A 13,651-nucleotide genomic window follows, 5' to 3' on the forward strand; every position below is an offset into this window, starting at 1 on the left:
GACTAAAGTTAGCTCTTTGAAAAGATGAATAATTGACAGTACTGCTAAAGAGGAAAAGAAGACATGAATAAAAATATTTGGAACAACAAAAGACATAACTACAAATGTTGGGGACATTTTTTTAAATGAAAATATTATGAAAAGCTTTTGCCAAGAAGTTTAAACCTTTCTATGAAATAGAAAAATACTAAGAAGACATAACTCACCAAAATCAACCTGAGAAGAAACATAAAACCTGTATAATCCTATAATTATTTTTTAAATGGAAATAAGGTGTCATTCCATGCCCAGGTTTATGAATGATTTAAATATTCAAGGAGTAAATAATTCTAATCTTTCATTAAAAATTCCAAAATATAGAAAACTGATAGAACCTGACGAATATATTGTAAGACAGAAAAATTACAGGATAAACTCACTTACGAACACAGGTGCAAAATCCTAAAAAAGGAGTAGATAATTCAAGGAGTAAATAATTCTAATCTTTCATTAAAAATTCCAAAATATAGAAAACTGATAGAACCTGACAAATATATTGTAAGACAGAAAAATTACAGGATAGACTCACTTACGAACACAGGTGCAAAATCCTAAAAAAAATTAAGTTTCAGAAATTGATAGAAAAGATGATACGTAATGACAATGTTGAACTAATACCAAAAAATTTAGGAGTGGATTATTATTGGAAAATTAATATAATTCACCACATTAATATATTAAGGAGAAGTATATTATCTCAATATATGAAGAATAAAATGGTACTTGATAAAATTCATAGCAATGAATGATAGAAACTCTTAGCAAAATAAGAATAGAAGGGAACTCTGTCATCACAATAAAAAGTATTTTGGGAAAAAATAAAAACCGTAGAACGAAAGAATCTGAATGATAATTTTTTTTTTTAGGGACAAAGGTGGGGTTTGTTTTTATCATAAAAGAAAAAAAAAACTCCTAAGGAATCTTAACAAAGGAAGGGAATATTTCACACTCAGAGAATAGACACCAGGACACAAAATTACAAGTGTTTTTACTCCAGACCTGTCCTCATCTCCTCCAACAGCAGAGATGGGAAGGAGACAGTTGAAGCAAACAGGCAATTCTGTAAAACAAAGACTTAGAAACCCTACAAATATGATTAAAATCTAAACTTCTGTTTTGCTTAAAAAAAAAAATTTTTTTAATATATCAGAAGGCCTGCTTTAGTGACATGCTAGTCCCACCAGAAAATAACCCCCAAACCCCCATGTCAGTAATATGCTCAAGTTGACCAGCCAACTCGTATTTCCAAACCCCTGTGTGTGCAAGTACGTGTGTGTCTTTTAAACCAAAGCCCCAGGGCTCAGGTGACTGCTACTGCTATCAATTCAGGAAAAGGCAAGATTGCTGTTTCCTTACTTTTAGTCAACACTGTATTGGACAGTCCTAGACAGAACAGTATGAAAAGTAAAAGAAATAAAAAGTATAAGAAATCAAAAGACATAAAACTGTCAAAATAATTACTGCCTACCAAGAAAACCTAAATCAACCTGCGTACAAATTGTGAAAAATAAGATAATTTACCTAGATGTTAACTATAAGATCAACATACCCAAAACAACAAACAAACAAAAACCTGAATCTCAATACAACAGGAAAAAGAAATAGGTGTAAGAGAAATACATTTTTACTGAAATACCATTTTCAATAGCCACGAGAGATATGCTGAATCCACATGGAGAAGACTAACTTTTTTGAAATACATCCAAGAAAACATAACAAACTAGTGACAGGTGCAATGATCATGAAGTGAACATAAATCCAATCAAAATTCCAACAGGTCTTCCTTCAGTTGAAACTTCAGTTGATTCTGACATTTATTTGGAAGACCAAGAATAGCTAGGACAGTCTGGAAAAACAAGGCAAGAGAACTTGCCTTATGAAATGTAAAGAATTTGAAAATCATAGTAAGCTAAAATATTTAATTAATTATTGTCACAGGGATAGATGAATAGAATAACGAAACAGACTAGAAAACCCTGAAAGAGGCCCATAAGTGTATGGAAACATCATTTATGACAGAGCTAAATATGGGCTTTTCAATATATGATGTTGAGATCCTTCATCTGCACCTGTTTTGACCCCAACCTCAGACTACACACAAAAATGAATACCCATGAATTAGAGACTTAGAAAAAGCAAAACATAAAAGTTTTAAAAACAATATTGAAGAACTTTATGGTTTCAGTGTAAGGAAGGATTTCTCAGACAAGACACAGAAAGCACAAACCCTAGAGGAAAAGATAATAAATTTGTTGATATTAAAATATAAAACTTTTTCACCCCAAAATGCTAAGCATAGAGTGAAAAGATAAACTACAGCCTCAAAAAAAGAAATTATCAATACATAGAACTGCTAAACAATTAATATTTCAGAATATATAAAGCATGACTATAATTCGTACATACAAAATCAAAAAAAAAAAATTAAAAGAGACAAAAGACATTTCACTGAAGAAGAATCCCAAATGGCTTACCAACAAATGAAAAGAGCCTTAACTCCATTACTCATCTGGGAAATGCAAATTTAAAAGACAGTAGCATCCCATTTCACACTCACTTCATAATAAACAAATGCTAGCAAGAAAGTAGAAAAAAACAGAACTCTATACATTACTAGTGGGAAAGTAACAAAGCTGTAGATAAGCATACCTTAGGAGCTAGCAATTCCACTCTTCACCTATGTGTCCTAAAGAAAATTTACAAGTGAACACCAGGGTCCACATACAAGAATGTGCAGAGATGACTTCGTAGAAACAAAAACTTGGTACCAAGCCAAATGTCCAACAAAAGGATGGACAAAGAAATCATGATGTGTGATAACCTCAGGGGAACAGAATAAATTACAGCTGTGCTACAGCATGGATGCATCTCAGGAACAGAATGTTGAGGCCAAAAATAAGTAAGTCACTAAAGAATACATAAGTGGAATTATTCTGTGCATAAAGCTCAAAAACACATGGTAGTAAACAATTTATCATTTAAGGAGGCAAATGTAGTAATATAATATTATAAAGAAAAGCAAGAAAACAGTAAACAAAATTCATAGTAGTAGTTACTCTTGAGAGAAGGAAATGGTTAGGATTAGGAAGAGCTCAGGGAATACAAAGGTAAGAATTTTCTTTTTTTAAAAAAAAAAGGATGGGGCTTCCCTGGTGGCGCAGTGATTGAGAGTCTGCCTGCCGATGCAGGGGACGCGGGTTCGTGCCCCGTTCTGGGAGGATCCCACATGCCGCGGAGCGGCTGGGCCCGTGAGCCATGGCTGCTGAGCCTGCGCGTCCGGAGCCTGTGCTCCGCAACGGGAGAGGCTGCAACAGTGAGAGGCCCGCGTACCGCAAAAAAAAAAAAAAAAAGGATGGTGACTATACAAGATTCATGTCAATGTCATCCTTTATAACATATTTCTATTTAGAGAAATCTTTTGCATCAATTCCAAAAATGTAATGATTTGGAATAAAATGTTTTTTCATCAGAAGCCCTGGCAGTAATCGGCCAGGTTAGAATCGCAGCTGCCTCCTGTCCAGAGCATCTCCGTCACTTGCCATATATGACTGTGCAGAGACTCGTTTTCCTTATAGCTTTCTTATGGGTCACTCACTGACATCACCTTTCCAGTCTTTGCGGGCATCTGATATGACGACGTTGTTTTAGAGCAGTGGTTCTCAAAGTGTGGTCCCCAAACTAGCAGCTTCAGCGTCACCTGTGACTTGTCACAAGTGCAGGCATTCAGGCAACACCCTTCACCTACTGTATCAAACTCAGGGGTGGAGCCCGGCAACCTAAGTTTTAACAAGCCCTCCAGGGGATTCTGCTGCTCCTGTTTGAGAACCCCTGTTCTGGAGGGCATGGCCCAGCCTTGGACCTCCTTTCCTAGACTTTCTTCCATTCTCAGATCCTTCAGTCCTCCCAGACGGGAGTTGCATGTGCTCCTAACGGGAGCAGTATTCATTTCCAAGAGCCAGCAGGACCCTCCGTTGTCACCAGCGCCCCCCAAATCAGGAGGAAGCCTCCCTCCATGTTCCTTGCTCAACACTATCTAAGCGGTGGTGTTTTGGTTGTTCATCTATGGTCAGAAATTGACTGACATCACTGCAAGAGTGCTTTGCCTGCTCTTTGCAGGCCCCACAGGGCTCTTGTAGGAGCTTTTTTTTTTTTTTTTTTTACAGTGGAAAGATTTAGCATGTGAACAAACTATTAAGTCTGCCTGAAGGACAAAGGGCGTTCAGATGAGGTATGAAACACAAAGCCAGTTACCGTTTTGTCCCTGCTGCCAGGAAATTCTCATTTCTACCTTACCTTAGCCTCTCACACTGGGAGACAGTTTCAGAGTAGCCCCCTTCCTTGTCATCCTGGTACTTCCAAGGCTGTGAGAGGGGAAAAGGCAGCAGTCATTTCTGAGTCCACTTCTCTGGCCTGGGAGCCCTCCTGCTGATTTCAAAGCCCATGGGAGGCGGCAAGGATAAAGTGAATTCACATGACTGAAATGCCGACACTCCATCTGATAAAGTTCTCCCAGCTCCAAACTTTTTTTTCTATTTTGAGTTTTTCCCTCTCAACTATCTTTTTGTATGAATCATCCACTTTGAAGGCTACATACCAAGTATGAACACATTCACCATATCCTGGATTTGATGTCACTGATGGCAACCTTTTCAGTAAGTTGTGAGGACTGTTGTAGGGAAGGAAGTATGTCTCACTGAGCCATATGTAGTACTTACCCTTATTTATGGGGGCTAGTTTTGGAAATACAAGTGCATATTCCATGAAGATAGATTTGACATTTAATTACGAAGAATGGCGTGAAGATATGAGAGACAGGAAAGGCGGCCAGTTTTTCTGGAAGTGATACGGAATACTGGACCACATGCTTGGGTTTGAATCTTAGTTTTGCCCTTTTACTAGGTGTGCAACCCTGAGCAAGTCATTTACCTTAGCGTCCTTGCTTGTACAATCAGGACTGAAGGAGTGCCAAAGGCATAGGATTTTTGTGGGGATTAAATGAGAGAACACATATAAGGCACGTTCCACAGTGTCCATCACCTCGTGAGTATTCAGTAAAGCATAGCTGATGTTTATGGAAAGAAATAAGACTAACAAAATAGGTCAGATCAAGCTCTAAATGGGCAAATACGTCCAAGAGTTCCTATCTTTTCTTAGAAATGTGTGAAGGTTTTGATAAGAGAAGTGACATGTTCAAAACTGACTTCAGGTGTGTGTGAAGTACACACACCTGACTTCACTTTGTGTCAAGTACACTAGGGAAAAAAAAGGAAGAATTAGAGACAAAACTTGGGAGGTTTCAACAGTCCAGGTTAGAGATGAACTAATGTATTAAGTAGGGAGAAGTCGTGAGTTAAAAACTGCGTTAACTGATGCAGTGAGGAAGGGAGAGAGGGAGGGAAGAAGGGGAACAGAGAAGATGGCGTGAGGGCTCTCCCCTGGGGAAGGTGGAGGATGGCAGTGCCCTGGAGAAGAGGGTGAACAAATGTGGAAGAGAGCTGGCAGTACTGTCAGAAGGGAAGCTTATGCCGTGAGGGGAAAGGTCTCAATAGCAGTGAAAACAGAAGGTGTTAAACAACACTAGGATAAGGGGTGTGAGTCAGCCAGACCTTATAGGAGAGAAGCAAAGAAAATGGCGGAAAACCATCTTCAGATTTTAGACGTGAGCTATAGGAAGAGCTTGATGCGTTGGATTAAGGTCCTAGACAAGGCTGTGCTGCACAGACATCATTCCCTGCCACTCTAGCAACAAGACCCCCTTCCTCGAGCTGACGTTATAGTGAGAAAAACCACAGGCAAAGGAAGTCAACCACAGTTCGAGGTAGAACCACACCCGGCTCAGCATCCGCTTGGTGAAGGTCTTGTGAGGATGAGATGGTAGGATAGGGGATTTTTGCCACACACAAAGGGGTGAGGTCCGAATGGAAAGAAGGAGTGAAAGAGAAGCACAAGCCAATCCTTTGCTTAGGACTAGACACCTGTTGTTTCTCTTTTAGACTCTGGATGAGCCACGGCAGGGGGAGCACAAAAATCAGTGGAGAAGCCTGCTCTCTGAAGCACACCTCAGGGACCCAGACCTGGGAAGTGGGGAAGAGCCCTGCCTTGGCACCTGTGGAATGTAGCTTGGGATGGCTCAGGGTGGCGCCCCACAGATCGCCTTGCTCTGCCCGCCACTTACTGATGCCCGTGAGAGTGTGTCCTACCCGTGGGGGCTGGTAGAAGCAGAACATGGAGTCAGCAGTTGGCAGAGAAGATGATGTTCCTTTTAAACACGTTCAACGTGTCTGAAAGTTAGGAGTGGAGAAATGAAATGCAGAAAATTGGTCTGATTTAGAGTGGCTTGGTGGCCACTCCTGAGGTCCATGCTTCCTAAGTTGGGATACTTTATAACAGAGAAGGGGATCGTCATTCAGTTCAATTTGGAGATAGTATTAAAATCTGGAATATTTAGAGGATGGTTGGGTTTTAGTTCATATTTTTTGCATAAAATGAGTTAGGCAAAAATCTTTCTGCGAAGCATTATCCTCTTTTGCCCTAATAATTAGCATAGAATGTGGCTGATTCTCCTTCTCTCAACTTACTTAATTTACATACAATAAAATTCACTCTTGGGAGGTATAATTATGTAAGTTTGCATAAACACATGGAGGCACATAACCACCACTGCAGTCAAGATACAGAACAGTTCTATCACCAGAAAACATCTCTTCTTCATGCTGTCCCTCTGTAGTCAAATCACTTCCCTCTAACTTATCTGTTCTGAGTTTTCTTTTGACAAGTGCCTATTTGAGTAAGGCCTGAGATTTCTTTACGATTTCTTTACGATAACGACAGAAACAGCAGTAATAGTAATATTTAACACTTATTAATTATACATTTCCAATGTGCCAGGCACCATTTGAAGCACTTTAGAGATGAAGAAACTGAGGCTTTGAGAAATTTTGGAAAAGAGAGGAGGGAAGAAGGACTTGCCCAAGGTCATACAGTGGCAGCCCCATGGTTTGAGTTAGCCATGTCCAACTCCTAGGTCTATTTTCTTTCTTTTTTTTTTTTCTGCTGTACGTGGGCTTCTCACCGTTGTGGCCTCTCCCGTTGCGGAGCACAGGCTCCAGACGCGCAGGCTCAGCGGCCCTGGCTCACAGGCCTAGCCGCTCCACAGCATGTGGGATCTTCCCGGACCAGGGCACGAACCCGTGTCCCCTGCATTGGCAGGCGGACTCTCAACCACTGCGCCACCAGGGAAGCCCCCTAGGTCTATTTTCTTAACCTCTATCCAATTCTGCTTCCAGGAAGACAAAGAAAGTAGGGCGACGTGGAAAGAATATCTGCTAATTTCAGGAAGCTCAGTTTAGACCTGAGATTGCCTTACTCTAGAAATAAACAGAACTTATGTAAGAATTTGGTTAATCATGCTAATGAAGCAATAATTGACTGGGTGCAAGATAGAATGAAGCCAGGATCCTAGAACACCTTCCGTACAATCTTTGTGATATGCAGTGAAGATAAAGCCCAGATACGTTATGTCCACCCTCATAAAGTTGATCAGGCATGCAAAGCTAGAATTCCTTGATCAGATGCTGAAATGTTATCTCAACGCTCAGAGCACCAACTTCCTCCGAACTTTACTAAAACAGTGAAATGGGATCTTTGATCTTAGTCTTGTGCATATTTCAGGTTGGAGTCCCCCACCCGGTCTCTGGTGATGGAGGCCCCAAAAGGAGTAGAAATAAATGCAGAAGCTGGCAACATGGAAGCCACCTGCAGAACAGAGCTGAGACTGGAGTCCAAAGATGGAGAGGTAAGCATGAGAGGAACAGAAGCCCAGAGAGACACAGCTCCAACGACCCAATGTTTCCTAAGACGCATCACTCCCTTTGCCTCTGAAGTTTATCCTACAGTGTAATGATCCTACAGTGTGACAGCAAAAAGTGCCAATCGGAAGGTTTTATTTCTGGAACAAATATGTTGAACGGCACGATTAGAAGCCAAACCCACAACACATAAAAGTTATAATTCATTATCCGTAAAAGTGCTGAGGTAATAGTATGTATCGCAAGAACAGAATTATAAGGACATCTGTAAAAATGAATGCTATTTCCAAACTCTCTCATCACCTTAAAGTAAGATTTAGTTGGCTGGTATAATTAAACTGCATATCACACACGTCTGTTTAAAGAGGAACTTAGTTACTGGTAGACATTTTTTTTTTTTTTTTTGCGGTGTGCAGGCCTCTCACTGTTGTGGCCTCTCCTGCTGCGGAGCACAGGCTCCGGACGCGCAGGCTCAGCGGCCATGGCTCACGGGCCCAGCTGCTCCGCGGCATGTGGGATCTTCCCGGACCGGGGCACGAACCTGCGTCCCCTACATCAGCAGGTGGACTCTCAACCACTGCGCCACCAGGGAAGCCCTGGTAGACATTTTTAAGTGTACATTGTATGTTTCTACTTTCACTGAAAATGGAAAAGTCAGATCCAACAGCTATCCCAAATAAGAACAAGCCAAACTTAACCAGGCAGCAAGAGGCTAAGAGATGAGAGACTGCACACATTCATTCTCTTAGCCCAACACAGTCCCGCCTTGGTGAACAGAATAGCTGTTCGTGCTTTTGCAAGCAAGGTAAGCCAAACCCTCAAAGAAAATATGATTCGAATGCAAACTTTTGAAAGTGGCTTTATCGTGTTCATAAGTGATTTTTTCTACTTAAGATTTTATTTAAAAGAGAAAAAATGTGTTTTTAAAGCAAAACTCTATTCCACCTTCCATATCTACTTACAGGTTATCAGTCTCCACCTGCCTCTGTATACCAAGCCTGCCTTTTGATTGGTTTGGCATGTGCTATATTTGTTTTAAAAGAGCTAGTCAGATAGAGCTTTCAGTTATCGAAAGTGTCTCTGTAGACAGCTGCAGACTCCCAACCACATACATTTAGAAGTAGCGACTACATCACAGATACAGTTGAACAGCTATCAGAATGTGGACCCTGGAGGAATCAGTTATAATCTTGACCATCATTTAAGACTGGAAGTACTGCATATTCTTGAAGGCCCACCGTGCACATAGATGTATTTAGGGTCTGAGAAGTCCCATACTAAAGAAAATTGTTACCCCGTCATTTCCAAGTTTACTTCACTCTAGGAATCCCTTCACGTTCTACATGATACACTTTTACGAAATGCTAATATATACATGACGTTGCCAGTGCAACGCTGTCTGGCTAGAATACAAGCTTCTGGGAGGGTAGAGACTTTATCTGTCTTGTTCATCCCTGAATTCCCAGTGCCAACAATTCTAAACACATAGTAGGTGCTCGTTTGATTTCAACTGAACATTCATCCCCTGTTTCGGAATGTCAAGAGGATAAATGACAGGCTCTAACTCTTCCTTCCTGTCTCTTTAGATTAAGTTAGATGCTGCGAAAATCAAACTACCTAGACTGCCTCATGGATCCTACACGCCCACAGGAACAAGGCAGAAGGTCTTCGAGATCTGCGTCTGCGCCAATGGGAGATTATTCCTGTCCCAGGCAGGAACCGGTTCCACTTGTCAGATAAACACGAGTGTCTGCCTGTGAGAGACGATGCATAGTGGACATTGTTGGCAGCATCCAGGCCTTTTTCGGCTTTAGACCCTGGCTGCCAGCTATTTTTACTAGAACACAGAAAGCCTATCAAAGACCTTTTGTGTGTGTGTGTGTGTGTGTGTGTGTGTGTGTGTGTATGTGAGTTTGCGTGTGTGGGTGATATAAATATATATAAATATATATAAATAAATATATATATCCTCTGTATAAAATGAGGTTTCAGTACAAAAGGAACCATGGGTGACCCTGTGATATCCACTGTCATTGCCATCCCAACCCCACCACATACATGATAAAATCAAAACACTAATTCGGGCCCCATATTCCCCAGACCCTGCAGAATCACACAGTGTATCGACACTTAGTGAATATTCGCCTACACGTGTGAGTAACAGCCTGTCTTTTCCTCTAGTGTCATTACAAGGCAGTGATGGCGGGAATTTGCAAGTCACACCCAAGGGCTGAGACCCTTGTAGTAAAAGCAGACACTTTATTAGCTTTTGTGCAGCTGGCCAACTTCTCCCCCTTCAAGTCAGGGATGGGGCAGTGCCGTAGAAGTCAGACAGAGGAACTCAACGTGGCTGTGCTGCTTTTGCATCCAAATGTATTGGGCTCTTGTGGTTGGATGAACTAGGAGGATGGATTTTAGCAAAGTTTGAAAGGCTCACCCAACTCCTGTGAGCTTATGACTTCCTTCAAACTCACGTATTATCCCACAGTCAAAACAGGAGCTGTGAGTCAGCACAAAATAGGAAAACAGTTGCTCCTCAGTCGGCTAGAAGCTCCTCGATGGCCTGACAGACAAAGAATAAATGGGCAATAGGTCTCTGTTTGAAGTGAAAAAATGGCTCAAAATCTGTTACATCCTCACTCCTGTTGACTTTATCCAACAGACTGCTACCCAAAATGATCACGTCAATCCAGATCTTTAAGAGTGGAACCCCTACCCCCAAGAGAAGCTATTGGGAGACGGAAATCAAAGAGTGGCGAAGGAAACCAAATTATTTTAAAATATGTTTCTGGGGACTGGTAGGTAATTTAGAAGCATGCGTTTCATTTCTAAAAGTATGCACAAACTCTCTGCCTTCAATCTTATATATTTGTTCAGTATTGGGATATTCATTTTCCTAAGTTGACCATTGTCTTCTCTAAGAACAGTGACCCAAGAATCACAGATCTAAAGTACCCCATGCCCCCAGAAACGCTCGCTGAAAATTAATATAGACTGAGTCAAGTGTCTTTATTAGAATCACTGTGTCGCCGGGGGGCCCAACGGTACCCACTGCCCCGTATGCGGAAGCAGCTCCCTAATTCCCGCCATCAGCTACCTCCCATCACCCCACTTTCATCATCGTGCTCCAGGGTCACCCTGGCCAGCTCTTGTGCTGGGACAGGGGATTACACTATCTCTGTTCAAAGAGGGGGATACGTGCCTATGCCTTACGACAATGCACTCAGCAAGGAGAAGCACATCCAATATTTATCTTGTGTTACCTGTAGTTTATTTTGAGTGATCGGAGGGGAAGGGTTTCACAATGACTGGGCATCTCAACAGCTAGTAGGCAAACCAAGTGGCTGACAGATGTGGACGCCTAGGGGCCTGGAAGGGAGACGTAACTGCTTTCGACCATCCTGGATGCCACTTGGCAAGCAGTAGCCCCACAGTCCTAAACGAAGTCATATTTGTAGGCCTGAATGGCATCTGTTTGTTGTTGTTTTTTTTTCCTCAACAGGGTTCTGCTTTTTCTTACTTCACAAGCAGTGGGGAGATGTGCTATAGGAAATGAATAAGAGGTTTGGTATTTTTGAGATGACACTCAAGCATCGGGCTGAGTTTTGCACGTGTGGAAGGTAAAAGCAAGCTGTGTGTTGCTTAGTCACTTAGAAGTGGGGGGAGGAGGGATGGTTCCAGCCTGACCAGTGGCCCTGCTGGCTCCCGGACCCCAGGGTCCCTCCAGTCACTCCTGCTTAATATCCGTACAGAAGAATTGGGTTGCTCGAGGGTGAGACCGTAAGATTGCTTAGTGTGCAGCACTAGGGTCTAAAAAGGAAAACCATAAAGAGATATGCAATTGCTCTGGCTCAGTAGTATTTATATCCTGTAGGAATCACACCGCCAGAATCTGCATGTACCACACCCAGTTTTTCCAAGCCAGGAAAGGCCCTCCTTGGCGTCTGGGAGCATCTACCCCATATCTTTCAGATCAACAGTAGTACCTATAAGGTCCTTTGTGGCTAAGTACCTGAAGACAGAGGTTTTTGTTTGTTTGTTTGTTTTGTTTGTTTGTTTTTTAAGCAGACAGACCATCTTTGCATTTTGTCATCTCAAGTACATATTCTAAGGATGACAAAGAAACGGAAGGTTCCCTGAACCGCTTTCATCTAATTTTGTTCTAATCGTTAAATGAAAGTCTGAGATCAGCACCTTGGAAATTTTATGCCAATAAAAAAGACTGGTGTGATGCCACTTGCAAAAATTAATCCTAAATATACTCAGATCACAAATAGAATAAAATCAATAGCAACCACGAATAGAAATCAAGCATCTCTGGGGACAGACATGATAGAAAATTCTGATTTTCATTTGTGCTAAGTGACTACGGTATCAGGTAATGAGCAGGAAGTTTGGCGTGGATTAAATTATGTATTTCAGTTCAGACTTTAGAATTCAGTAATTGCATAGTAAGTCCTTCAATGTACATTTTTTTTTCTCCCAACTTCCTCCAACTAGAATACCTGTCCATGGTCATGAGAAAACGTTTTACCTGAATTCTGGAAAAAAAAATCTCTTTTACATTAAAGTCTGATACCTTTAATTTATAAAACTGAGATCCTTTCTAATCTTATATACAATATCTTCTAGAAGATCACATCTCTCAGTATATTGAGCAGCGGGTGGCATAACAAAGAGTTTACATGAATTTTCAATATTCTAGAAGTTCCAGTACGTTAATATTCTTCAGAAAAGTTTTATAAATTAAAAGTTGATCTCCAAATATGTTTAGCACCTACTTCTACTGGGTATCTGCTCAATAAGTTGTTAAAGTTTAGTCTTAAGAGATTTTCGAAAGCCCTTTTGGTGACATCAGTCCAGGTGGAAACTTGATACAAAGCTGTATCTTTCTGTTACCCAAGAGACAGAGCCTATAAACTTGCATTGGCTTTTAACTTGCTTTAGGTCAGTTTTCCCTTGGATCATTTCCATTGTATACCCAGCACCATAGACCAAAGATTGCTTGAGGCTTGACTCTAGCACAGGGGTCAACAAACTCTGGTCCCGAAACCACATGGGACTCATCACCTGATTTTGTGAATAAAGTTTGATTATAACACAGCCACATCCGTCCACTTACTTGTTATGTATGGCTGATTGCATACTGGACCAGCAGGGTTGAATATCTGTGCCAGAGACCTCTTGGCCCACAAAACATAAAATAGTTACTAATTGGTTCTTTAGTAAAAGTTTGCTGACTCCTGACATAGAGGTCATTTGTAGCCTCATTTGTGTTGGACACAGCAGGAGAGAAAGCAGACGACAGCACTACATTTCCATGCATGCTTGGGAATATAAATATGTGGTTATAGAAAAGATGGTCCGCCTTACACTGCATGTAAAAGAGATCCCCTTGTCTGAGAAACACAGGCTCACAGGATTCTTGGAAACAGGGAAGACGGAATTGGGGAAGGGTTTAATGGAAGAGGAAAGCTGTGATCCTCCAAAAGGTTCTTCCTAGAACCCTTCATATATTAATATAAGGGGTTCCTTCAGTCAGCATCACTGTGTGACAAGAAGTGAAGCAGGGGTCCTTTGATGTAGAGTCTCTTTCCTGAAGAGACTATTTCTGCAATCTCCGCCTAGAGGTTTTCATCTCACCTTCCCATATTCCAGAAAGATGTCCAATCCATGGTCCCCTGAAGAATATTTTTGACTTAACCTATCTTTTTGGCATCCATTACCTCGGTTATTCACACCCACAGAGGACTTGCTTTCCTACAACCACATCAGGCCTGAAGGGTTGGTGGGACCAACACATA

At 41.4% G+C, this 13,651-nt stretch overlaps 1 protein-coding gene across 3 annotated transcripts in view; it reads left to right on the forward strand.

The window, feature by feature from the left end:
- The window catches only part of SGCD (sarcoglycan delta), a 409,144-nt gene extending 395,970 nt beyond the window's left edge, over positions 1–13,174 (forward strand). For all 3 annotated transcript variants that reach the window (XM_019924818.3, XM_073802750.1, XM_073802751.1), the window contains 2 exons: positions 7,711–7,834; positions 9,434–13,174. In XM_019924818.3, the coding sequence (XP_019780377.1) occupies positions 7,711–7,834; positions 9,434–9,607 (298 nt within the window). In that variant the 3' untranslated portion in view covers positions 9,608–13,174. The remainder of the gene's footprint in view (positions 1–7,710; positions 7,835–9,433) is intronic.
- The last annotated feature ends 477 nt before the right edge of the window (positions 13,175–13,651 follow it).

The sequence above is a fragment of the Tursiops truncatus genome, chromosome 3 (genome assembly GCF_011762595.2).
Source record: "Tursiops truncatus isolate mTurTru1 chromosome 3, mTurTru1.mat.Y, whole genome shotgun sequence".
NCBI lineage: Eukaryota > Metazoa > Chordata > Mammalia > Artiodactyla > Delphinidae > Tursiops > Tursiops truncatus.